Source organism: Vanacampus margaritifer, chromosome 2, assembly GCF_051991255.1.
Source record: "Vanacampus margaritifer isolate UIUO_Vmar chromosome 2, RoL_Vmar_1.0, whole genome shotgun sequence".
Taxonomy (NCBI): domain Eukaryota; kingdom Metazoa; phylum Chordata; class Actinopteri; order Syngnathiformes; family Syngnathidae; genus Vanacampus; species Vanacampus margaritifer.
In genome coordinates, this window is record NC_135433.1 from 5,706,809 (window position 1) to 5,732,920 (window position 26,112).

At 41.3% G+C, this 26,112-nt stretch overlaps 1 protein-coding gene and 1 long non-coding RNA gene across 2 annotated transcripts in view; one reads left to right on the top strand and one right to left on the bottom strand.

Moving 5' to 3' along the window:
- Nucleotides 1-996: 996 nt before the first annotated feature.
- On the top strand, nucleotides 997-24,202 carry LOC144043438 (uncharacterized). Its single transcript, XM_077557084.1, has 37 exons — nucleotides 997-1,203; nucleotides 1,287-1,339; nucleotides 1,432-1,503; nucleotides 1,926-2,140; nucleotides 2,230-2,311; nucleotides 3,214-3,611; nucleotides 3,963-4,527; nucleotides 4,647-4,843; nucleotides 4,925-5,314; nucleotides 6,529-6,818; nucleotides 6,890-7,158; nucleotides 7,313-7,390; nucleotides 8,375-8,512; nucleotides 8,603-8,859; nucleotides 9,524-9,608; nucleotides 9,703-9,744; nucleotides 9,838-9,972; nucleotides 10,057-10,313; nucleotides 10,424-10,508; nucleotides 10,606-10,845; nucleotides 10,930-11,067; nucleotides 11,428-11,684; nucleotides 11,795-11,879; nucleotides 11,970-12,218; nucleotides 12,300-12,443; nucleotides 14,274-14,530; nucleotides 14,638-14,722; nucleotides 14,819-15,034; nucleotides 15,105-15,242; nucleotides 15,543-15,799; nucleotides 15,882-15,966; nucleotides 16,042-18,150; nucleotides 21,450-21,661; nucleotides 21,728-21,881; nucleotides 21,955-22,274; nucleotides 23,411-23,540; nucleotides 23,915-24,202. The coding sequence occupies exons 1-37, from the start codon at nucleotides 1,127-1,129 to the stop codon at nucleotides 24,055-24,057; spliced, it is 8,904 nt and encodes a 2,967-aa protein (XP_077413210.1). The 5' UTR covers nucleotides 997-1,126; the 3' UTR covers nucleotides 24,058-24,202.
- LOC144043440 (uncharacterized) overlaps nucleotides 1,828-26,112 on the bottom strand; it is a 90,508-nt gene continuing 66,223 nt past the window's right edge. Inside the window, exons 2-3 of the long non-coding RNA XR_013291106.1 lie at nucleotides 10,068-10,211; nucleotides 1,828-2,129 (exon numbers count right to left, since the gene is read on the bottom strand). This is a non-coding gene — a long non-coding RNA (uncharacterized LOC144043440). The remainder of the gene's footprint in view (nucleotides 2,130-10,067; nucleotides 10,212-26,112) is intronic.

Consider the following 26,112-nt stretch of genomic DNA (forward strand, 5'->3'; position numbering starts at 1 on the left):
GGCTTCTGGAATGTAACAGGCGGATATCTCTCTTATCTATCTTCCAACCTGCGGATGCTCAATGGCGTGCTCAGCCTCTGCCAAACAGCACTTAAGGTCTTCTTAAAAAATAAAATTAAAAAAATCATTATCAGGACAAGCACATGACTGCTTGTGTACTTATTCAGGAACATAGATTACCTAAGATAACTAAATTAATGGGTTAAATTATCGTTTCATTTTTGGACAGGGTTGATGAATTTGAGAATTTGACCTGAAAAATACCTCAATGTAACCTAATGAGAACTGAATGAGCATCTTCAGATTCTCAATTTGTGAAATTAACAATGTGATGAGGTTTTTTTTTTTTTATACAAGGTATCAGAAAATTTATGGAAAAAGACGTATTACGTAATCAATATATGGTTTATGAATTAATATTGGACTATGAAAAGAAAAATAGATTCAAATCAATTAATTGTTTTAATTGATTTTAAACCTGCCCTAATGATAAGACTCACAAAGTTTTATGAAAGAGCCCCCATAAAAAAAAAGTTAAACTTCAAATAAATCATCCATCCATCCATTTTCTGAACCGCTTAATCAGTGAGACGATATCCAATCTTGAATCTTGGTATGAAGAAGAAAACACTAACAATTTATTTAAAGCTAAGGTTTTGTTGTTGTTGTCATTTAACCCAGAGGCAAATATTAGCATTTGATGATCTCTTTTATTTATTTATTTTTTTTGTCAACCGACATATTTAGCTTGATCACTACATGTTTTCAAGCATTTACTCACCTCTGTTTCTTTATGGCCTAGCAACACTAAAACGCTGTCCTTATCTGTTGCCATTTCCTGTAACTATGTTGCAGCTGGTTTTTTTTTTATGTCACAGACCCAGTTCTTTATTTTTAACCTGTTGTGTCCCACCCACCGCAGTGGTTACCTGGTTCAGCGGTGGGCTATAAAAACCTTACGCCCAAAGCTCTCTCCGCAGAGCGACACAAGCGAGCTTTCCCACTCTGTCCGGGCACATTCATTCATCTGTGTTCCCTCACAAACAAGTCACTCCTCATCATCCATTCTAAAGATCAACAAGGTGAGAGTATTAGCAAGAGAAGAGCTGGCGTTACGGGATTAGCCATGCTTGAAGGCTCCTGCACAGATCTGTTGGTCACGGTGACTCTACTCTTTCTAACTCAGACTGGAACGCAATGCAGGTAATAAATTAAACGTCACACTCTTCCACTTAAGAAAATGGTAATTTGTCGAAATGCTCTAAAATATTTCCCAATTTTATTAGGGCGGAAAATGACATTTCATCCATTAAACTACCCGACTGGAGAAGAGATTCAGGTATGAGGTCATTACTATTACTTTTCAAATCATTCAAAAAATGACATAATTTGATATGTGCAGTACATAAATCTTTATCTACTATTTGACAGAATATGTTGCACAATGTTCATTTGGCAAACATGGCACAGTGTGCGACTGGACAAAGAGTCACCACAGATCAAGTAAGAATGATAACATATCTCGGACTAAATGTACAGACACATAAAATAATTTTACTTCAGTATTTGGGGGATGGGGGGGCACAAATATTGAACTGTTTAGAGTTGTTTGCATTTGCTTTCTTTTTTAACTTAATTCTAGTACTGTCAAAGGTAAAGCTGTAAAGCTTTAACTCCTAAGTTAAAACTTTAACTCAGGAGGTAAAGCTTTAAAGCTTTAACTTTAACTGTTTAACTGCAGAGTTAAAGCTTTAACTTTAGAAGAGTTAAAAGTTAAAGCTTTAACTTTAACTGTTTGGAGTTAAAGCTTCTCTAAACTGGGGAATGTCAAGGTGATATGTGCTGCACTAGATAAAAACTTGAGCATTCCTTTATAACGAGGCAAAAAGCATGTGTAGATCGTCTTACTGTCATTTCACCATCAGAGGATCTAACGGAGGATCTAATAGAAAGTGATGCACTGGATCAAGGTGAAGCCTGTCTCGAGTTCTGGTACTTGGTCCCTCCTGATGCTTTAAAACTTCGAGCTTTTCTCAAAAGCAGTGCTGGTCTAGTAGAAATCTGGACCTCGCCTGCGCTGGCTCGAGATTCTTGGCGACAGGTGTTTGTGCCTCTCAACATTATTGAGTCTGGGACAAAGGTAAGAAGAACAGTTTATAACAATGAATCTGATTTTTTTTTATCATATGTTAATATGCAAGTCAACGTGTCAATATTGTCTTTGACAAGGTTGTTCTTGAAGTAGTCCGAACGGTGTCCTTGGAGAATCCGGTCACATTTAACAGCATCGGAGTAAGAAGAGGCTCGTGCGGTGAGTACTGCACTCACAGATTATACATGTTAGGCCCGGTACTTCAAAAACACTGGTCAGTTACCAGCCAGTACTACTGGAACCAAAGATCCATTTTAGAGTGTCATCTATTTCATTAATCAATCAAAACTTTATTTACAAAGTGCTTTTCATACAAAGGACAAGGATTGTAACTCAGTGCTTACAAATTTAAATCATACAAAGGCCTCCCAGGCCCCACCCTTGCCAGGTCAAACATGATTGCTGTTGTACTCAACCCCTCACACACACACACACACACACATGCACGCAGACACACACTAATGAACGTTAAACCGACGAACATATTAGAATATACAGTATGGCTGGGTTCAGATCAAGATAGGAAACCATCCATCTGCACCGGCATCCAGAATTCCACATCTACGATACAATTAAAAAATGCGTCCATTGGCCTTGTGTCACCAGGAGACATGGAAATTTACAACTGTGTATCCTCAGCATAGGTGAAAGTTGACTTCATGTCTCCTGATGACATCACCAACAGGGAGCATGTATAGATTAGAAAGCACTGGGTCGAAAATCAAACCCTGGGGCACAGCATGTGATATTATGGACCCGAGCGCAGCATATACCAAACTTACCATAAAAGTCCTGTCTGTGAAGTAAGAAGAGAACCATTTTTGAACAGCACCTGAGAGGCCAATATGTTTTACATGATTTAAATTTCTCAAAGACATTCTTTGCATTTGGAGGGCTTCATCAGTACCTTAACAAAATCAGTTGTCTGTCTCAATAATTTCAACAATTACCATTACATTTCCATTAAAATTGTGGTTCAGGCCATAAAACGACTCAACATAACACTTCTTTGTCCCACTCCTTATTCAAAGTGATCATTTATTACGTATTATCTCCCACAGGGTACCAGTGCGATCCAAACAAAGAGATATGGACAGACCAGTCCACTCGCTGCCTCTGCTCAGACAGAGAGCTCTACTGTGCTCCCTCTCAGTGTCCTAAGGGCCAAAGCTGTGGTCCTCAAATACGAAGCCCCAGGGAGCTGTCTAGCACTGGGACGTGTACTATACATAGCGACACTGACTGCAGCACTTTTGATGGAGTGTTATTTCGCTTCATGACCCCCTGCAACTATATTCTGGCAAAGACCTGCTCTTCCTCTGAGGTTTTGTCCTCCTTTACCGTGGAAGTGGTCAGTGACCATGATGGGAATTCATCAGTTCCAGCTGTGCAGCAGATCATTGTATCTGTGGGGAATGACAGAGTGGGTCTTCTAAAATGGCAGACACACCGAGTTGTGGTGAGTTACCGTGGTAAGACCAAAATAACACATTGATGCAATCAGTGCTGTGATATCGAAAACAATTCAGCGTATGACTAATGACAACATGGTTTTATCTGAGGCTACTCAATAATGATGTGAATCTATTGTTTACTGTTGTTTGCGCAAACATAAAGGCTATAAATTTGAATTAACTACTCTGTATTCGGGGGAATAAAAAAAAAAGTTGAACCAAGTAATGTACACATTGAGCAGTTCTTTTATCGTCTGTCATTAGCTAATCTGTTTCTTCGTGACAATGCTAATGATCTAATGCTAACGCTAATATCTAAGAAAAAGAAGAAAAAAAAATCTGATATTGTCCTTTAGGTCAACGGGATCTGGAGGAATCTTCCACTAAGCTTCCGGCGTGGCACTGTCAAAATCAAGAGCAACCTGGCAGCTGTTGTCCTTGAAACCAGTTTTGGCCTTTCCGTGTCATTTGACAATGCGGGTGATGTACATATCACGCTGCCATCCGTTTACTCTGAGAAGATCTGTGGCTTATGTGGAAACTTCAACCATCTTCGAGAAGATGACTTGAGAAATCCTGACGGAGCACCTGTGCACGATGCCACAGATTTGGCTAACAGCTGGCAGAGTGGGAAAACAAACGCCCCCTGTGAAACCGTTCTAGTTCCTCACCAGTGTGATCCTGCAGAAGAGGCCGAGTACGGCAATGAGCTCAACTGTGGAGGCCTCCTGTCTAGTACTGGGCCATTTGCAGCGTGTCGTTCATTTCTGGTAGCAGAAAGCTACTTCAGGGGATGTGTGAACAAAATGTGTTCCACTCACGGTGACCCTTCAGTGCTCTGTGAGACATTGCAGATGTACGCTGATATTTGCAGCGATGCTGGAGTCACCGTGCCTACATTGTGGAACTCTACAATGTGCCGTATGTTGCTTCATTGATTAAATTCCTCTAGCATCTGTTGCAATAAATACGATTGAAATTGATGACTTTAATAAAAACATGATGGTTAAATGTGTGCTATTTCTCTCTTGACCTCACAGCTCCACAATGTGGTGAGAATAGTCATTACAACTCGTGCGCTGAAGGATGTCTGGACGTGTGCTCCAGTCAGGATATAGTTGGATCTTGTGGAAGTTGCGAGGAAAGATGCGAGTGTGACTATGGCTTCAAACTTAGCGGGGGCAAATGTGTTCCAGCAGATGACTGCGGGTGCTGGTATAATGGCAAACACTATGAGGTAAGAAAGATACTGTAGATGAGTCAATCACTTTATTTGCCTATCACACACCACTTTTGATTCTCACAAATCAATTTGCAGAAAGGACAAACGTTCTTGGGAGAAGAGTGTTCGCAGCTGTGTGAATGTACGGGTGGCAATAATGTCTACTGCACTAAAATGGAATGCGCCAGAGGTGAAGTTTGTAAGGTTGAGGCCGGGGTCAAAGGATGCTTCCCTATCAAACCTGCCACCTGTAGCGTGTACGGTGATCCGCACTACATAACCTTTGATGGAAATGCGTACGACTTTCAAGGCGGATGCGGTTACACACTGGCTAGCACATGTGGAGCAGAAAGCTCAGTTCATTTCACAGTGACCGGTCACAACTTGCATCCTCTCCTTCATAACTTGACCCGGTCCAAGCTGGACGCTGTGACTCTCCAAATTGAGGATTTGCACCTTACATTGAATCAGAGCACCAAAGTCTATGTAAGTAAGATCCTCATCAGAATAGTTTTGAAATTCTTGAATGTTCAAATGTAAACTTTTCAGCTGTTATGAACATGCATATCCATTGTATCTCCTATAAGTGGAATGTAAAACCTTCAGCTGATTTGTATTTGTGCGAATATTTTCGCAGGGAGCCAAAACAAGAAATTCTAGAATAGTTGGGAGTAGTTTGTGCAAATTAAAAAGTCTACCTCTTCCACACTTGCGTGGTTGGGTGCCAGGTTGCTCTAATATTGAATTTTGTTTGGCTCTTTGAGTAGGGATACACCGATTACTATCGGCCAGGCCAATTATTTGCACCGATATTTGCCATTTAAACAAATATCTGGCTCTTTTTTTTTTTTTAAATATGAAGGCCAACATGATCAATTTAAAACTGGGGTAACTATTTATTTATTTATCAAAATTTTTACGTAGCTTTATAAAAGATGCTGCTGACACCAATAATTTCCTTTTTGCTTCAATTTAATATCGGCTCCAAATATCGGTCATCAGCCTACTTGACTACTAATAAGCCCTACAAAAAGCATATCGGTCTATCTCTACTCTTGAATTATATGTTCTTACTGCAGAAAATATTTACTTTCAGGGTCTGGGGCTCAACTGGTAATTTCCACTCAAATATTAGGTTCGCTGACTGATTGTAATTGTTTGCACAATGATGGTGTAGCAGTTTGCCTGACCTCTACAGTATGTCGGTAGCATGGGTTCAATTTCCACTCAAACACAGACTTTCCATGACCTTGAATGTGACAAAATGGATCGCAAAAATACATTTAGACGTTAACATTTCATATTGTAAAATTGGCTCATCTGTTCTTCAAATTACAAATGAGGTAGTCATAGTGCATTTATTCACAAAACGAATACTCATATCAGTATTTGATTGAACCTTGGTAAATGCAAAAATAACACAGGGCATTCTCATGACGTTTACGACGCAAAGGCCAGTGCATTTTGTTCTAAATCATCTGTCGTAATTCATTACTTTCACTAGCATGATTGCGTACACCCATATGTATGGTGGTCAAATTTTACTGTGTCCGATCATGAGAGGAAGTCAGTTGCTGAACATTAGACTCACAGATGACCCATTTAATTGCACATTTAACAGCTCATATCGCAATTCAGTGTTAGAAAATATATTAAATAATAGGGTATCACAAAAGTTGTCTCTCTCTGTCTCTCTTCAGGTGAATAAAAGCAATGTCGGACTCCCTTATGCCGCCACTGCTTCTTATGGTTCTGTCTGGGTTTACAAGAATAATAGCTATGTTGTCTTGGAGACAACCTTTGGACTAAGAATGTTGATAGATGGGCAAAACAGGTTATTCTTGCAAGTGGATGAGAGCTACAAATATCAACTGTGCGGCCTGTGTGGTACCTACTCAGAACGGCAGGACGATGACTTCATAAAACCGAGCGGCCAAAACGCTACGGACCCATTTGAGTTTGGTGATAGCTGGAAGGCACCGCACAATGAGTGAGTTGTTTTACTATAGGATATAAAGCCAAGAAATTGTAACAGTCATCATTCTCCACTGATCTCCCAAGATGTCTTTCCCACCCAAATGATCCACGGCCCTGTGAAAACGTGGAGGAGGAGGATGAGGCCTACACTGAGTGTTTTGCCATCCTTGGGGACGCTTTCAAGCCCTGCCATGAAGCCATTCACCCAAGCATCTACATCAATAGTTGTGTGCACGACTATTGTGCCACAAGTGGCAACCAATACATCTTATGTGAATCTCTTAAATCTTATGCAGTTGCCTGCCGTGTGGCAGGAGTGGAGCTGCCCAATTGGGCGACAGGTTCAGCCTGTGGTGAGTTGCGTGCGGCTGTGAATTCATTATGAGCGTAGTAGCGTGTAGAAATAACTTAATTCAATGTTCTGTGCAAAGCGTGAGATCTTAGTTTACAACCATAAGTGGTTTGTGTTGGTAATTTAACTTCCTGTTCTTGTTTTGGTCTCTTCAGGGGAACCCCAAACTACAGAAAAACCTGTAACAACTCCACCCTCTCCAACTCTTCCATCTCAGACACCAGATCCAGCTAGTAAGCTAGATGAAAGATTTTAGTTCTTCAGTCGTATAATCCAATTATTTTCAGAGGTGTGTGTGGCGTCAATACATTTTGCAATCCATTCATCATTCGCCAGCGGTTGGGCCACCCGTCAATCATCGTCAATCTGTCATTTCAAGCTGAACCAAACTGTAATCATCAGTCTGTCACTCCGTCATCGCTTTTCACTCCTACATTAGTTTGTCACCACTACTTTAGGACCGTTGCATCAGCGACAGCAAATCGCATCGAGAAGATACTACTTGGTCACCCAGGGTTAGCACAAAGCAGACACATATCCAAATAAAGTCCGTCCGTCCGTCCGTCTTCTTCCGCTTATCCGGGGTCGGGTCGCGGGGGCAGCAGCTTTAGCAGGGAAGCCCAGACTTCCCTCTCCCCAGCCACTTCAGCCAGCTCATCCGACGGGACCCCAAGGCGTTCCCAGGACAGCCGAGAGACATAGTCTCATCCAAATAAAGTAAAAAATAAATTAAAAAACAGACGTGACTGTTCCAATTCAGTTCCAATTTACAAGCTCACTCACTCAATGTCTGCTCTATTTATATTCTCTTCCTTCCTCACTAATGTCGCCTTGTAAGAGAACTGCACCGTCATAACTTCCCACGAACGGCCAAGTGGACTCAATACACTCGCTCTTGGGTTCCCTTAGCTGTCCGACAACATGCCTGACGTAAAATACAGGAACTGCGCTCTAAACTAATGCCAGCGAAATGGAAGTCTGTCAGTGACGGACTGATAGGTCCGTCGATATTGACCCGGTTATTGGCAGTTCCGGTGATGGATGAAAACACACTTCCGCCGGCACATAGTCTGTTAGTTTTTGGAAGATTCAGTACATTTTATTTATTTCATAAATGTATGAGGTAGATTAAGCAAAATTTGTCAAGTTTTAATTGCAATGTAATATCCCACCATGAAATTCAATTCTTCAATTCCTAACCCTTTTTTCTCCAATAGTGTGTTCCATAAACTGCGACTTTGAGAAAAATCTGTGTGGGTGGCAGCAACTCATACAGGACACCTTTGATTGGACAAGATATTCCGGTGCCACACCAACAATCGGATCTGGGCCAAACCACGACCACACCACTGGGGGTAAAACCTCTTGTCACAATCATACTACATGGTTTTATCGACTTTTCCTGACTCCGTACTGAACTCCAATCTGTGTGATTATCCCTCTAGCGGGATTCTATTTGTACATTGAGGGCGACAGTGTAGCCCAAGGAGATCCAGCTCGTCTGTTGAGCTCAGAGTGTCATTACAGTGGCCCAGTCTGCCTCTTCTTCTGGTACCATATGTATGGCTCTGCCACAGCTATGGTCCTGAATATGTACCTGCTCCAAGGAAATACAGCAACCAAGATTTGGTCTATGAAAAACAACCATGGGCAAGAATGGCATCTAGGAAAAGTTGATATCAACGTCTTCAGCCCTTTTCAGGTTAGCCTTAGATAATGTGTGAATCAATGTTCCATTGATTTCTATACAAATTTTAGGGATGTGATTTGACCAAAGTGAAATTATCTGAAAATTTAGCCGTGGGTCTGGGGGCCGCTGGCACCCAGCTAGGTCCAGGGCAGTGCCCTGGTGGGGGGACAAGGGGGGAGCTCATGGGTTTTCCGTGTTTTTAAGTACTTTCAATGCACTCACATGACAAAGAAATAGACAAAACAACAGCATAAATTTTCAATGTATATTGAACTATCCCATATAAAATGGCAGTTTTAGTCAACTCAAAATCAGTCACATTCAAAAACATTGGACTGCCTTTGCTTTTAAAAACTATCACTGAGAATATCATCATATCTAACTAATGTGATTACTAAGTTAACACATAAATAATGTTGAAGAGTTCAAATTTCATGAACAAATAATTGTATCATGACCAAATGAAAAGTAACTCATATTAGAGCATACCACAAATGTCTTTGTTATAGCAGAAGATGTTATCTGTCGGAGTCATGTGCATACACAATGAACTACCCAAAAAAAAAAAAAAAAAAAAATTTTTTTTTTGGGGGGGAGATAAAAAAGCGGAATTCCGCGAATTAGCGGAAAAATCACATCCCTGAAATTTATCTGGTGTTACTTTGGATCCTTTCAGATCATTGTGGAGGGAATCAGAGGCTCCAGTGTGCTATCAGATGTGGCAATAGATGACATTTCCATCCAGTTCGGCTCTTGCTCAAGTAATCAACAATTAAAATATAAGAATGCATCTTGTACGTGTTGCATTAAAATCCCAGTATATCAATTTTTAATGTTATCTGTAACTTTCTTTAGGTAGTCAGGGAAGTGAAGCAGAAGTCCTTCCCTCAGACCAAGGTTAGTGCAAAGGAAGGACAAATTAAAATTGCAATTTTGAAGAGAAATTAAAGTTGCAAATTGCACTCCTGTTACTTCTGTTTCCCTTTGCAGTTTGTAGCTTGGATTGTAGCTTTGACAGAAATGTCTGCAGCTGGAATCAGATGATCACAGACGCTTTTGACTGGACTCGGCAAAGCGGTTCAACGCCGACCCTAATGACAGGACCCTCCTCTGACCACACTGGAGGTTTGAACTTAGATACGGCAAGCACAAATGACTAATATGAAGAACTTATTAGACAAAAGTGACCCTTTGATTTCTCTTCTTTAGATGGTCATTACCTCTACATTGAAGGCAACAGCGCATCACATGGAGACACAGCTCGTCTCATCAGTTCCGAATGTTCTGCCTCCGGTCCTCAGTGTCTGCAGTTCTGGTACCATATGTATGGCTCGGCTGATACTATGGGCCTCCATCTTTATTTGCTGCAAGACAAAAAAGCGGATGCTATTTGGCGGAGGAGAAATGATCAAGGAAATATGTGGCACTTGGCTCAGGTAGACCTGACAATCACAGGAGCGTTCCAGGTCAGTCACTTCTACTGAACAATTCCAGCTAGTACTTTTTACAAAAATAGAACAAAAGCAGTTTAAGATATTTTAAACCAAAAAACAATCAGTTGTTTTTCCTTCCTAAGATCATCATAGAGGGACGCAGGGGCTCCAGTAAAGAATCTGATGTTGCCATAGATGATGTAATGCTTTATCATGGCCATTGTTCAGGTGTGAAAGATAAATAGTATATGGAGCAAATATATTTCCTAATTTAAAGGTCAGCAGTTTGTAACTATTCTATTCTAAAATTCTATTGGATGTTTAGAGCTAAGTGGCGTCATGACAACACCCCCTCCCAGACCTGATGGAAACGTCACAACTCTTCCAAGTGTCACACTGCCTTTAACTGCAGTAACAGAGCTCCCTGCAGTCAATGTTACAGATCGATTCCCTGTTACAACTTGGCCACCTGTGGCAAATGTCACAGGACGTCCTGTTACTGAAGCGACAACCAATTTGATTATAAATAATGTCACGGGAGCTGCAGAGAGCAGACCACAGTCAGGTAGGGTCATTGATCTGCCGACTTTCATGTTTGTTTGTTGTGTTTGGATTTATTGTCAATGCTGTAACATTTTTTACTTTCCAGTGTGCCGACTCAACTGTGATTTTGAGAAAGATCTATGCCAGTGGAAACAGCTCGTTACTGACGTATTTGACTGGACGAGACAAAGTGGCTCAACCCCTACACTCATGACGGGGCCGTCTTTAGATCACACCACAAGACGTAATTAACCTTCTGAGGCACATGTTAGACTGGAAAGTAATTACATAAGAAGCATGTCAGATTGATATCAATGTAAGGCATGCCTTTTGGTACCAACTTCCAAGTAGGATACTATCTTTGACAGTATTACAGTTTTTTTTCAAGTCAAAGTAGTTTTTTAAATGTGGTTTTACTTTGTTATTTAAAAAAGCGTGAACTTTGTTGACAAAATATTCATACAACGTTTTGTTTTGTTGTTAATGCACCTCTGACACAAATGAAACCTGTTCCATCTGTCACAAGAACAGCATTATAGTTACCCATAAGAACACATTTTTAATATAAGGAGCTAACTAATGAAACTCTTATGTCATAATCCAGATGGCCACTATCTTTACATTGAAGCCAACAGCGCATCACATGGAGACACAGCTCGTCTCATCAGTTCAGAGTGCGCTTCTTCCGGTCCTCAGTGTCTGCAGTTCTGGTACCATATGTACGGCTCTGCCGATACGATGGGCCTCCATCTATATTTACTGCAGGACAAAAAAGTAGATGCCATTTGGTGGAAGAGGAACGATCAAGGAAATATGTGGCGTCTGGCTCAAGTGGATTTGGCTGTTAAAGGAGATTTCCAGGTATATTCATGTAAACATTGTCAGCCATTGATTTTGCAATGCTGTAAAAAGGACCAACTGTCTAGCATAAATTGAAAAAAAAAACATTTTTTTTTTCCCCCCTCCCTTAGATCATTATTGAGGGGCGCAGAGGCTCAAATGAAAAATCTGATGTCGCCATAGATGATGTAACACTTCACAATGGGAAATGCTCAGGTCTGAAGAATGTACAAGGAATAAAAATGTGTTTCTTAATTATAAGATTGTCTGTTTAACACTTGTTAAAATTCCAACCTGAACTTCCAGTTTCAGAGCTAAGTGGTGCAGTGACGACACAGCCTCCCAGTCCTGTAGGAAATGCTACCATTCCTCCAACTATGCCATCAGATGTAACTGCAGTAACAGAACTTCCTGCAGCCAGTGTTACAGATCAATTCCCTGCTACAGCTCGGCCACCTGTAGCAAATGCCACCGTACCTCCTGTTGCTGAAGCAACAACTAATATCATTCTAAATAACAATTTTACTGAAGATGCACAGAACAGACCACGCTCAGGTAAAGAGTAAACTTTTGAAATGATTTTTTTCCACCCTCAATTGATTTACTGTGAATAATGTAACATTTCTGACTTTCCAGTGTGCCAACTCAACTGTAATTTTGAGAAAGATCTATGCCAGTGGAAACAGCTCGTTACTGATGCATTTGATTGGACAAGAAAAAACGGCTCAACCCCTACATTTAGCACCGGGCCCTCTTCAGATCATACCACAGAACGTACCGGTAATTAACCTTCTGACTCATCCACAGTGAAGTTTCACTTTGTTAATTTGACTAGAAAGGTATTTATGATAATTACAGATGTCAATGACAGCACACATGGCACGCATTTAGGTCCCAACTTCCTTCTTTCGTTTTGAGTGACTCTCATCTTGTTGAGAACACAATTTATTATCTTTGATCTACATTGTATACCAGATCTGAGCAACATTCAGAATTTAATTAAGAATTAGCCCTAAAATCCAATTTGATTCTTGAATATGAATTTGAATTGAGGTGGCAAACTTGAAGCAGATTTGCAATTGAAATTCAAATGGCAGGAGGTGGAATTGAAATTCCATGAAATTCAAAGAAATTCATGATGCAAAATTGAAGTGTATTTAACAATGAAGCTTTACAGTATAAGCCTATTTACAACATTTCAGTTTCAGTTTCGTGCAAATATTATTGTAAGGACTAACACAATAAATGATAGTAAATAGTGGAGCGCAGTAATTGTTGTTTTTTTAAATAACATTAAATGCCTATCCAGATAAAACAGAAAATAGAAACACTTAATAAAATTTTAGTAAATTAAAATTGAATAATTTTGAATTTGTTTCATATGATGGTAGAAGAGAATGATCCCGCCTCAATGACAAAACATCTGAAGACAAAAATTCATCCCTAATAAATATTCATCAACAGAGGGGTGGATTAGGTAATTTTATGAGTTCCCCAAACAGCCGGTTCATTTTCAGGCCAGTTGTCCAACCCCCGCACCTTTGCCCGTAGACAAATGACGACTAGCAACCATTAATGTCAGACAACGCACCCACACACCCCACCACGGCTGCCGAATATTTTCTCAAGCCAGAAGTACGTCCAACAATAGAATTCTTGGCCGGGGGATTTGGGGCGACACCAGCCGACATCCAGCGATTACTATTTGAGAGTACACACAGCGGCCGGCGACATGCGCCGATGACGGTTCATTGACCAGCGGTGCAACCGGCACAAAAATGTACTTCCTGTTCGGGAAACTCCCAAAATTCCCGATGCCCACCCTGCCCCTAGCTACAAAAACATTATTTTATTTCATTACATTGAAATGAACCTATAATGCTAAGCTTTCCAACATTAAGGACATGTATACCTAATGTTAGTCTTTGTACTTCCATTTGGAAGAAAAATGTATGTTAAAAGACTCATTCTCACTGATGTGATGAGATTGAATTTTTACAACTTGCAATAAATTTAATTCCACTTCCTGTCATTCAAATACAATTCAACATCTTGTGGGGTGGAGTCAATTCAAATGCAAATTCATCCACTGAATTGAATTCAGGCGGCACGGTGGGTGGCGGGTTAGCACGTCCGCCTCACAGTGCAGAGGACGTGAGATCGAGTCCGGGCTTCGGCTTTCCTGGGTGGAGTTTGCATGTTCTCCCCGTGCTTGCGTGGGTTTCCTTCGATCCTCTGGTTTCCTCCCACATTCCAAAGACTTGCTCAGCAGGTTAATTGAACACTCCAAATTGCCAACAGGTGTGATTGTGAATGTGGATGGTTGTTTGTCTCGGTGTGCCCTGCGTTTGGCTGGCAACCAGTTCAGGGTGTACCCCGCTCCGCCTACTGCCCGAAGCCAGCTGGGATAGGCTCCAATTTTGCCCTGCCCTTGTACATAGGCCAAGTAAGTTTTTTGTCGTGAGTGCAGCCCTTGAGGAAATTGAAATTGCTCCATCGGTCATAACATAAACCCAACAAAGCATAAAGCTGAGAAAAAAATGCCTGTAAAAACACATTTTAAATTAATTATTGTATATGAACTAATTAAACTGTTATTTCATCATCCAGATGGCCACTATCTTTACATTGAAGCCAACAGCGCATCACATGGAGACACAGCTCGTCTCATCAGTTCAGAGTGCGCTTCCTCCGGTCCTCAGTGTCTGCAGTTCTGGTACCATATGTACGGCTCTGCCGATACGATGGGCCTCCATCTATATTTACTGCAGGACAAAAAAGCGGATGCCATTTGGAGGAAGAGGAACGATCAAGGAAATATGTGGCATTTGGCTCAAGTGGATTTGACGGTCAAAGGAGATTTCCAGGTATATTCATGTAAACTGCAGCCAATATTGTTGCAAAGCTGAAATAAGGATAACCAGACAACTGTTTAGCAAATAAGAAAAAAATACTCTTTTCCCCCCTTCCTTAGATCATAATTGAGGGCCGAAGAGGTTCCAATGAAGAATCTGATGTCGCCATAGACGATGTAGCACTTCACAATGGACAATGTTCAGGTCTGAAAAATGCACATGGAATATAAATGTGTGGCATAATTCAATGATCATCCATATCAAACTCATTTAAATTCCGATCTTAACTTCTAATTTCAGAGCTAAGTGGTGTGGTGACGACAAATCCTCCCAAACCTGAAGGAAATGCTACTCTAGTTCCAGAACTTCCTGCAGCCAATGTTACAGATCAATTCCCTACTACAGCTAGGCCACCTGTAGCAAATGACACAGTACCTCCTGTCGCTGAAGCAACCACTAACATAATTGCAAGTAACAATTTTGCTGAAGATGCACAGAACAGACCACCTCACTCAGGTACAGTTAGTTTTTTTCTACAATCTTTTTGGGAATTATTGCCAACAATGTCATATTTCTGTCTTTTCAGTATGCCAACTCAACTGTAATTTTGAGAAAGATCTATGTCATTGGAGTCAGCTCGTTACTGATGTATTTGACTGGACAAGGCAAAGTGGCTCAACCCCTACATTTAGGACAGGGCCCTCTTCAGATCACACCACAGGACGTAATTTACCTTCTGACTCATCAACAGTAAAGTTTTACATTCTGTTAATTAGGCTAGTAAGTTATTTGTGATAAATTACAGAAGAAGTGAGTGATAAAGCTTCTAAATGATGACTCGAATATTAGTATTTGATTAATTTGATAATAGGTTAGTTGTCAATCTATTAATATTTACACCTTGCTCCAGCTGTCAAAGATATTATAACTTCAAAAGATCAGTATGGGAGTTAGATTACCTGTGAAATTATATTTTCCACCCATAATGTGAAGAGTTAACTAATCAAGCTCTGTCATAATCTAGATGGCCACTATCTTTACACCGAAGCCAACAGCGCATCACTCGGAGACACAGCACGTCTCATCAGTTCCGAATGCTCTGCCTCCGGTCCTCAGTGTCTACACTTCTGGTACCATATGTACGGCTCTGCTGAAACAATGGGCCTCCATGTATATTTGCTTCAAGACAAAAACGCTAATGCTATTAGTTGGATCAGGAATAACCAAGGGAATATGTGGCGTCTGGCCCAGGTTGACTTCACCTCAAGTGGACCTTTTCAGGTTGGGAAAACCTAACAAACTGTTTCACTTGCATATTTTCAGGGACGTCCTGAGTGGACAACTAATTTGCTCTTAATTTTAGATCATTTTTGAGGGTCGACGAGGTTCTAATGATGAGTCAGATGTGGCCATAGATGACATATCACTGTATAGTGGGCACTGCTCAGGTAATCATTTACTTCAACTGACAGCCTACTTGCATTATGACCAGTGCATCTGATTAAAAGTGATTTGTTTTGCAGACCTGATTAAACCTAGTCCCCCTGTACCAATGACAACTCATTCAGCTATAACAGAAGGTTCTGAGCCGCCAACCGAAAACATATCAACAACACAACCATTACAACCCACAATTAAAACAACAACTGGCATAACCAGCTCTGCAATACAGACAACCAAACCGACAACAACTAAGCCCTCAAATCCGAATGCCTCAACAGAAGCGCCTGACGCGACAGTTACAATCGAACCTCAGACCACTGCCACAGCTCACCCATCATCAACCGAGCACACAGAAGACAACCTAACAGAAGAACCAGGACCTGAACCAACAACTGAAGAAATGACAGCGCCCGTTACATACCCTCGCACCACAGCTAGACCCGCACCTCAAACAACAGAAAGCGACGAACCGACAACTGGATCGCACCCAAAAACATCCGTGAAACCAGAAACTCCAACCCAAACTCCACCAGCAACGGCTGGACCTCAATCAACAACAAATCCGAATGCCTCAACAGAAGCGCCTGACGCGACAGTTACAATCGAACCTCAGACCACTGCCACAGCTCACCCATCATCAACCGAGCACACAGAAGACAAAGAAACAGAAGAACCAGGACCTGAACCAACAACTGAAGAAATGACAGCACCCGTTACATACCCTCGCACCACAGCTAGACCCGCACCTCAAACAACAGAAAGCGACGAACCGACAACTGGATCGCACCCAAAAACATCTGTGAAACCAGAAACTCCAACCCAAACTCCACCAGCAACGGCTGGACCTCAATCAACAACAAATCCGAATGCCTCAACAGAAGCGCCTGACGCGACAGTTACAATCGAACCTCAGACCACTGCCACAGCTCACCCATCATCAACCGAGCACACAGAAGACAACCTAACAGAAGAACCAGGACCTGAACCAACAACTGAAGAAATGACAGCGCCCGTTACATACCCTCGCACCACAGCTAGACCCGCACCTCAAACAACAGAAAGCGACGAACCGACAACTGGATCGCACCCAAAAACATCCGTGAAACCAGAAACTCCAACCCAAACTCCACCAGCAACGGCTGGACCTCAATCAACAACAAATCCGAATGCCTCAACAGAAGCGCCTGACGCGACAGTTACAATCGAACCTCAGACCACTGCCACAGCTCACCCATCATCAACCGAGCACACAGAAGACAAAGAAACAGAAGAACCAGGACCTGAACCAACAACTGAAGAAATGACAGCACCCGTTACATACCCTCGCACCACAGCTAGACCCGCACCTCAAACAACAGAAAGCGACGAACCGACAACTGGATCGCACCCAAAAACATCTGTGAAACCAGAAACTCCAACCCAAACTCCACCAGCAACGGCTGGACCTCAATCAACAACAAATCCGAATGCCTCAACAGAAGCGCCTGACGCGACAGTTACAATCGAACCTCAGACCACTGCCACAGCTCACCCATCATCAACCGAGCACACAGAAGACAACCTAACAGAAGAACCAGGACCTGAACCAACAACTGAAGAAATGACAGCGCCCGTTACATACCCTCGCACCACAGCTAGACCCGCACCTCAAACAACAGAAAGCGACGAACCGACAACTGGATCGCACCCAAAAACATCCGTGAAACCAGAAACTCCAACCCAAACTCCACCAGCAACGGCTGGACCTCAATCAACAACAAATCCGAATGCCTCAACAGAAGCGCCTGACGCGACAGTTACAATCGAACCTCAGACCACTGCCACAGCTCACCCATCATCAACCGAGCACACAGAAGACAAAGAAACAGAAGAACCAGGACCTGAACCAACAACTGAAGAAATGACAGCACCCGTTACATACCCTCGCACCACAGCTAGACCCGCACCTCAAACAACAGAAAGCGACGAACCGACAACTGGATCGCACCCAAAAACATCCGTGAAACCAGAAACTCCAACCCAAACTCCACCAGCAACGGCTGGACCTCAATCAACAACTTATCCTGAACCTCAGCCTCCAAATGCAACAACTGAATCACATTCAACAACAACCGTTAAACCACAACATCCAAATGAAACTCACCCAGTAACAACCGCTAGACCACAGCCCCCATCTACACTTGAACCAAGTGAGTATGAACATATTGAGAGACTTTGAACCTTGCAATGATCTACTGTCCATACCACCGACACAATGCTTTTACATAGCTTGGCCAGACGTCCGGATTTAGGCCGGACAGTCCTACTTTTCAGTGGTGAGTCTGGCGTCCTGCAACCCTAAGCCGGACGCTGGTTTGTCAGCCTTTAAAAAAAAATTAAAAAAAAAAGAGCCGTGGTTGATTTTATGTGACCCAACATCAGCCCCACCCCGGTTTGTCACAACTGGTCTGCGAATGGCAAACCGCATGGCAAAACATGCCTCTAAAACCTATGGGTGACTTTTGAGTCACCCCCAAAAACCTGAAGTTTTCCTGGAAATTCAACAATATTACAAATAATTGATATCTCAGATAGAAACATCCGTCCGTCCGTCCGTCTTCTTCCGCTTATCCGGGGTCGGGTCGCGGGGGCAGCAGCTTTAGCAGGGAAGCCCAGACTTCCCTCTCCCCAGCCACTTCAGCCAGCTCATCCGACGGGACCCCAAGGCGTTCCCAGGACAGCCGAGAGACATAGTCTCTCCAGCGTGTCCTGGGTCGTCCCCGGGGCCTCCTGCCGGTAGGACATGCCCGGAACACCTCCCCAGGGAGGCGTCCAGGAGGCATCCGAACCAGATGCCCGAGCCACCTCAACTGGTTCCTCTCAACGTGGAGGAGCAGCGACTCGACGCTGAGTCCCTCTCGGATGACCGAGCTTCTCACCCTATCTCTAAGGGAGAGCCCGGCTACCCTGCGGAGGAAACTCATTTCGGCCGCTTGTATCCGGGATCTTGTTCTTTCGGTCACGACCCACAGCTCATGACCATAGGTGAGGGTAGGAACGTAGATCGACCGGTAAATCGAGAGCTTTGCCTTTCGGCTCAGCTCCTTCTTCACCACAACGGACCGATACAGCGTCCGCATCACTGCAGACGCTGCACCGATCCGCCTGTCGATCTCCCGCTCTAACCTACCCTCACTCGTGAACAAGACCCCAAGATACTTGAACTCCTCCACTTGGGGCAGGACCTCCTCCCCGACCCGGAGAGGGCACTCCGGAGATAGAAACATAATTCCAAAAAATCATTTCAGCGCTTACACCTGTGGCGTTCACACAAACAAAAGTTAATTATTATAAACCTTCAATATTTTTTTTTAAGTCAACAAACAAATGTTGCATCTGCGGGTACATAACTATATAGGCCTGTATTTACCTTCAACGCTTGTAATAACCTCGGGGGATCGATTCGTCCATTCCGTTACAAGGCCATCAAAAATTTTCAACATCCTCATTGTCTACAAACATATTTCTTAACAGTTTGTCACTGTCGACTAGTTACACTGATTCGAATTCCTCCCGCACCGTCGTCAATCGTGTCATTTATTTCCTAACTCCCACCAATCTAAATGCTTGAATAAAATTCCAGGACATGCTACGAGGCCCACGTCACCCTCTCGTGCATATTCTGATTAATCTAATCGGTCAAAAACCCCAAAAGACTTATTTGAATGGATTTAAAGGGAGAAGAGCGCTGCGGAGCGCTGCGGAGCGCTGCGGCTTTAACGGTAGCAGGGCGGTCACGCGCTCCGGGCCTTGATGGGTTAAAAACATGGTACTGTAAATGAAATAAATAGTCATTTTATTGATATTTTTTACCATTTAGTGCACATACATGATCTCTAAACCATGCAAAACTTTATTGTTGATGAAAATACACCGCAAATCTGGTATATGTACGCTAACAAAGACACTTATAAGAATCCGCCAAAACAAGAGCAAGCATGACACACTATGTTCGCATCTAACCAAATACTACGGCTGTCAAAATTATTAACTCTGGAGATCCATTTTAATTCATTAAAGTGTTTAAAAAATTAAGTGTTCAGTGTGCAGCAAAACTTGGAGGAGTCACTGGAAGATGAATAAATATGGACTATAGGTAGTTTTACTTTCTGATTTACTTGCTTGTTGCTTGTTGGAGAACTCTTAAGTAATATGCGCACTTTGGAGAGGCAAATTCAAATTTGTATTTAATTTTAATTAGGGGTGGGAATCTTTGAATGTCTTACGATAAGATTAGATTCGGATTTTTTTTTTTTTTAGAAAACAGGTGAGCTGTGTTTGCTCGTTGCCTGAGTCCTGAGAAACTGTGATGTCATCATCACTCGACAGCAAGTGGCAAAATGGCCGCCCCCTGAGATGGATAAATATGGCTGGATTTTACTGCATAACTCATATTCCACAAATGTAATATTAATCAAAATGTCAAGTTTAGACTAGTGAAGTCACATATAACATATTATTGTCAAGAAAAGTTTAAGGTTGACTCATTCAATCCAAAAACGTAAAAATCGATTTTTAATACTTTGTCCCGCACTCCTAAAAACGTATTAATACGTTTTTTTATGCTAGAGCATAGAGAAGGCTTTGATACACCTTCTGACATGAAGAGGTCGCTTAAAGCAGTGGTTCTCAACTGCGGTCCTAGAGTACCCCTATCCAGCCTGCTTTCCATGTCTCACACAGCCAACACATGTGTTTCAAACGATCAGCTAATTAGCCAGCTCTGCATGAAGCCTGATAATGATCCTCAGCTGTGTTGGCTAAGGGAGCCAAGGAAAACAGGCTGGATAGGGTTACTCGAGGACCAGGGTTGAGAACCAGTGGCTCAAAGCAATGGTAGTTATTACCTAAAAAAACAGCCAGCAGGTGGCAGCAGAGTATAAGAGATCAACCAGGGCCATGTTGCAAAAAAGCTCTTTTCCCCAGTGTTTTAAACAGATTTGTGAATAATGATGAAACTTATCTATATTCTAATGCTAATTGCTGCAAAACAGAAACAGATACAAATATTTTTTTTCCTGATAAAAGAAGAAAGTCTAATCTTTCTTTTGGTAGGTTATGTTTTTATAGCAATAGAATAGAATATTCTGTGGACAGCCGGGAGCAAAGGGGGTTGCTTCAGTGAAAATGGCTAGCAGCAAATGAGTTTAAAAAATATAGATTTTAAAGGACTACTTTATTCAAGGATCAAAGAAATATACTAGATTAGAATAGTCTTTGTTGCTAAATATACTTTCTATTAGATGATTTTACATTAATGTTACAAGCTTTGAAAAAAAAAGTAGAAGCAGAAGTAGAAAATGTGATTAATCGTGAAATTGTGTGATCAATTAGTTTTTAAAAATGTAATCGTTTGACAGCATTACTAAATACAGTACAGTATAGCAATTTGATTATGTTATTAATGTTCTTTCTCTATCTCTGTCTCTCTCTTTCTCCCTGTCTGCAGCGCCGCCTTCCTGCCTACGAAACAGTCATTATAGCCCTTGTATCCCTGCCTGCAGTCCAACCTGCAGATTTTTGAATGGTCCACCAGATTGTAATCACAACGGACTTTGTAAACCGGGGTGTGTGTGTGATGATGGCTTTGTGATTAAACTAGGAGTTTGTGTGCCAATCCAACAATGCGGATGTGTGGACACAGACGGCAATAAATACAGGGTAAGTGACAAACTTAGTTTGGTTCAAGTGCACTACTGTTACTGTGTTGGCTTTGTGTTATTTCAGTTTGGTCAAGTGTGGTATACCAAACACTGCCGTCAGAAATGCAGATGTGAGAGGGACGATGGCATTGGAGAGATTGACTGCGATGAAGAAAAGTGTGATGAAAACACCGTTTGCCTTCAAAATGAAGAGGGGCATTATTACTGCCAGAAAACAGGTATCGTGAATGACGCCATTAATCGATGTGTCAGAGCTGGCCACACATTTGATATTTCTAATCAATTCAACAGGTTTCGATGAGTGTACGATAAATGGAGACCCCGGGTACAAGACTTTTGATAACATGAAACATGACTTTGAGGGAGAACACTCATATGTGCTGGTCCAAACCAAAAACTTGCCCAGTAATCTGCAGGATGTTTACATAGAGGGCATCAATACACCCGATGATGATGATGATGATGATGATAGAAGTAGTGAAGAAGACTATGATGATGACGACGACAGTGACGATGACAGCAACGAGCATGAAGAACACCACAGATTGCAATGGCTCAAGATTCAAGTGTACAATCATACTGTGGAGTTCAAGAAGCATCAGAAGTTGTTTGTGAGTTTTAATAATTAGGGGGAGGAGCCAACCCCCAATTTTTTTATTATATATATTTTTTACAATAATATATTTTATGCAGCCCCACTCGTCTAAATATGGTATTCTGGTTAATATTGCATTAGTGGACTATGAGTTAAGCAGCAAAATCCAGCCGTTTTTATCCATCTCAGGGGGCAGCCATTTTGCCACTTGCTGTCGACTGAAGATGACATCAATGTTGCTCAGGTCGTAGGTAACAACCCATCACAGCGCAGCTTCAGAAAACAAGTAAGCTGTGATCGTTGCCTGAGCCGTGAGCACCAGTGATGTCATCTTCAGTCCAAGGTAGTTTAGTTTAGTTAACTAAAACTAACGAAAAAACTCAAACAAAAATTCAAAAAACAATTTAGTTAACGAAATAAAATAAAAACAAAAATGCTTTTTAGATAACGAAAACTAACTGAAACTACATTTTATGTTTACAAAACAAACTAAAACTAAATATAATTAGTAAAAATGTCCTTCGTGTTAGTCTTTGGTAATTAATTTAATACATGAGCCTTTGGGGATGATTTTAAATGTGATTTTAATTAGATTTATTTGGATATTAACCGGAATTAGGACGTTTGAAAGTGACAAACGTGACGTCATCTAGCTGCAGCCAATAGAGAAGCACCTTCAGATGACGTTGCTCCCATGGTGTTTTTTAAATATTGCGCAGGTAAAACACTTTTTTTTTTTACTAAAACTCATACTGAAACTAACTAAAACTAAGCATTTATGAAATAACTAAAACTAATAAAAACAGAACTACCTTGAAAATGAATTAAAACTAACTACATTTAAAAACCAAAACGCAAAATGAAATAAAAAATAACTCAAATGAAAAATTCCAAAAATATAATAACCCAGCTTCAGTCGATAGCGAGTGGCAAAATGGCCGCCCCCTGAGGTGGATAAAAATGGCTGGATTTTGCTTCATAACTCATATTCCACAAAACTAATTTTAATCAGAATGTCATGTTTAGACTAGTGAGGTCACATATAACATACTATTGTAAAGAAATGTTTATGGTTTACACTTTAAAGCTGCGCATTTAAAAATGTATTATTTGTTCTAATTGCTCAAAAGTTGTGGTTCTGCTTCCCTACAGGTGGATGGACAGAAAACTAAGACACCTGTTTCACCGTCTCTTGGTCTAAAGATTAAGAAGCGTTCCTCTCACATTTATCTCACTACCGACTTTGGTCTTTCTGTAAAATTTGATGGACGAAGTGACGCAGGTGATTAGTTTGTTTTTTCTCTTTTAAACCATCAACGACTTTGTTATTGGCAATTGGTGCGACTGGACATTCTAGACAACCCCTTTACATGCCATTAACAATTATAAATATATTTGTTAATAAATATATTTTTATATTTGATCATATTGATATAATATTTTTTAGCACGTACACTTGTAGTATGGGGGTACATACGGCAGGTAGAACATTTGTGAGGAAAATAAACAATAACCAATTGTTAATTGCTTGACAAGAACAAAAATATCTATTTCAGAAAATATTTGGCAGAACTGACAGGATTTAAAAAACAAAAACAGAAAACATTTGTGTGTGTTTGTGTTTTTTTACCCAAAATCAAATACTTGTTCCCGCAGAAATAACTCTACCACGAACATACAAACGGAAGGTGGGGGGCCTTTGCGGAAACTTTGACGGGAGAATGCTGAATGACTGGATGAAACCGGATGGTACGATGGCCAAGACCGTTCAAGACTTTGGAGAGAGCTGGAGAGTGTGACAAAGTCATGGATGATAAAACTACGGCTCTTTTTCTTCGGACCAAGCGAAACATGAATAGTCAAACACATCTTTGTACACAGTTGACCTCATGTTTGTTTTTACCTTGCCTATATTCATTAAACTGAACTGTTGCGATACCATAATGATGAATACTAAATATTTCTTTTTTTATGTGTATGAATTCAAAACACTTGATATTACATATCAATTTGGAATTAAAGTACAGAACCTCTAGGTACCAGTTTAAATATACACATTGTGTTGTTTTTTTAGCTTGTACCTATAGTGCGCACCATAGTTTTTAATGAAATTTGTAACAAACGACACGTGAGAACATTATGGTATGTACATACAGTACAAGGAATACTCCACATGAACACATATCTCATTTTAACAAACCTCACAAGCCAGATTGATAATTATGATTCACTCAAGGGAGTTCTTCACATTATCAATCTGGAACTTCACTCGGCAGATCCGTTCGTGAAAGGAGGGACATTCGGTACAATACTTTCAGCTGATTGGACGATGCGGTATCGTGTGCACGTTTGTTTTAGCCAATCACGGCAACGAATGAAAATGTCGTCTTCGGTTTCGTCTTATGAAAAAAAAAAAAAAAAAGCACGAACATCTTTACCAGCTAAAAATGTACGAAGCTCCTCTCGCTGTTCAACGACAGGGAAACGGTGAGTAATTCTGCAAGAACAGAATTAATTGCAGCGTCCATTCGTCTGTTAGGTTTGTTTGTTTTCTAAAAATATACAATAGTGACAGCACTATATTGTTCATTAAGGGTGTGCCAAAAAAAATAGATTCTCATAAGAATCGCGATTCTCATTTAGTATGATTCAGAATCGATTTTAAATGTCCCAAAAATATTGGGAGCGCTGTTCATGTTGTACCCGATTTGGCCATTTAGGGGCAGTGTGGTTCCACGCGGTCTGATAAGTTGTAGCCACATTAGAGAGTAGAAGGAAAAAGTCACGATCAAGTTATTCCAATAAAAGTCTTTTTGCAGTGTGGAGCCGTTCTTTTGAGTGATAAAAGTGCCGCGAGTAGCGCGCTAATTAGCATTAGCGAGTCAGACTGGAGTAGATCATTACGATTCCTTGAACATTTACTGTATCAATTGAAGCAAAAATCAAATAATTTTGAATCAAAAATCGTTCTCAATCGAAAATCCATTTTGAAACGAATCACACATCCAAAAATCCGAATCGAGTGGGCCAAAGTCTGATGTTTTATTGCAGTCTGTAGGGTGACTTTACATTTTTTTTCCAGGAAAACATGCTGCATTTGGGTTTTTTGTTAGTCAACAAAAACCTTTATTTGAAAACCAACCAGGCAAGCGTCACAAATGAGAATGTGTTCTCAGTTGTCATTGTCATGTCTGGGGAGATCTGGCTTTGGTTGAGGGCCCTTAGTGGGTTCCCGCCCTTCCGCGGGTTGACCAATCCGGGCCCTCAGCCACTTGTGCCTGGCCCCAGGTGTGGCTAGTTACCCAATTAGTGTGAGTGCATTTAGTTCCCGGGTGATGAGCAATTCGTGTGGGATCATTGCCGCTTGTCACGGTCACCCCTGGAGTCTTGTCTGTCACTTTGATTTTGTATCTTTTCAGTTCCTTGTTTATTTAATACTAACCAGTACCCTGGTTAGTGTTTTTCTGTACAATAAAGTACGTCAGTCTAACCCGCACTCCTGCCGTGGTTCTCCTGCCTCCCTGCACTTTGGGTCCTCTACTCCACATGCCGACAGACACCACGCCGCTCCGTGACCACACCGTAACAGTCATAACTATTAAAGGCTTATTAATAGTTACTGTAAACGTCACGTTGTGGGTCTGTGGCTCATTAGACAACATTCCTACCAATTAAAATCAACGGGCGTGCCTACTTCTTTCTTTTGATGTCTATGCGTCTAATTAAGGGTGAGTCCTTGTTACATTTCTTAACTCTTTCACTGCCACTGACGTTTAAAGACGTCAAGTAAAAACCTACGCTTCACTGCCAATGACGTCAAAAGACGTCATCCAATGATTTTTTTTTTTTTTTTT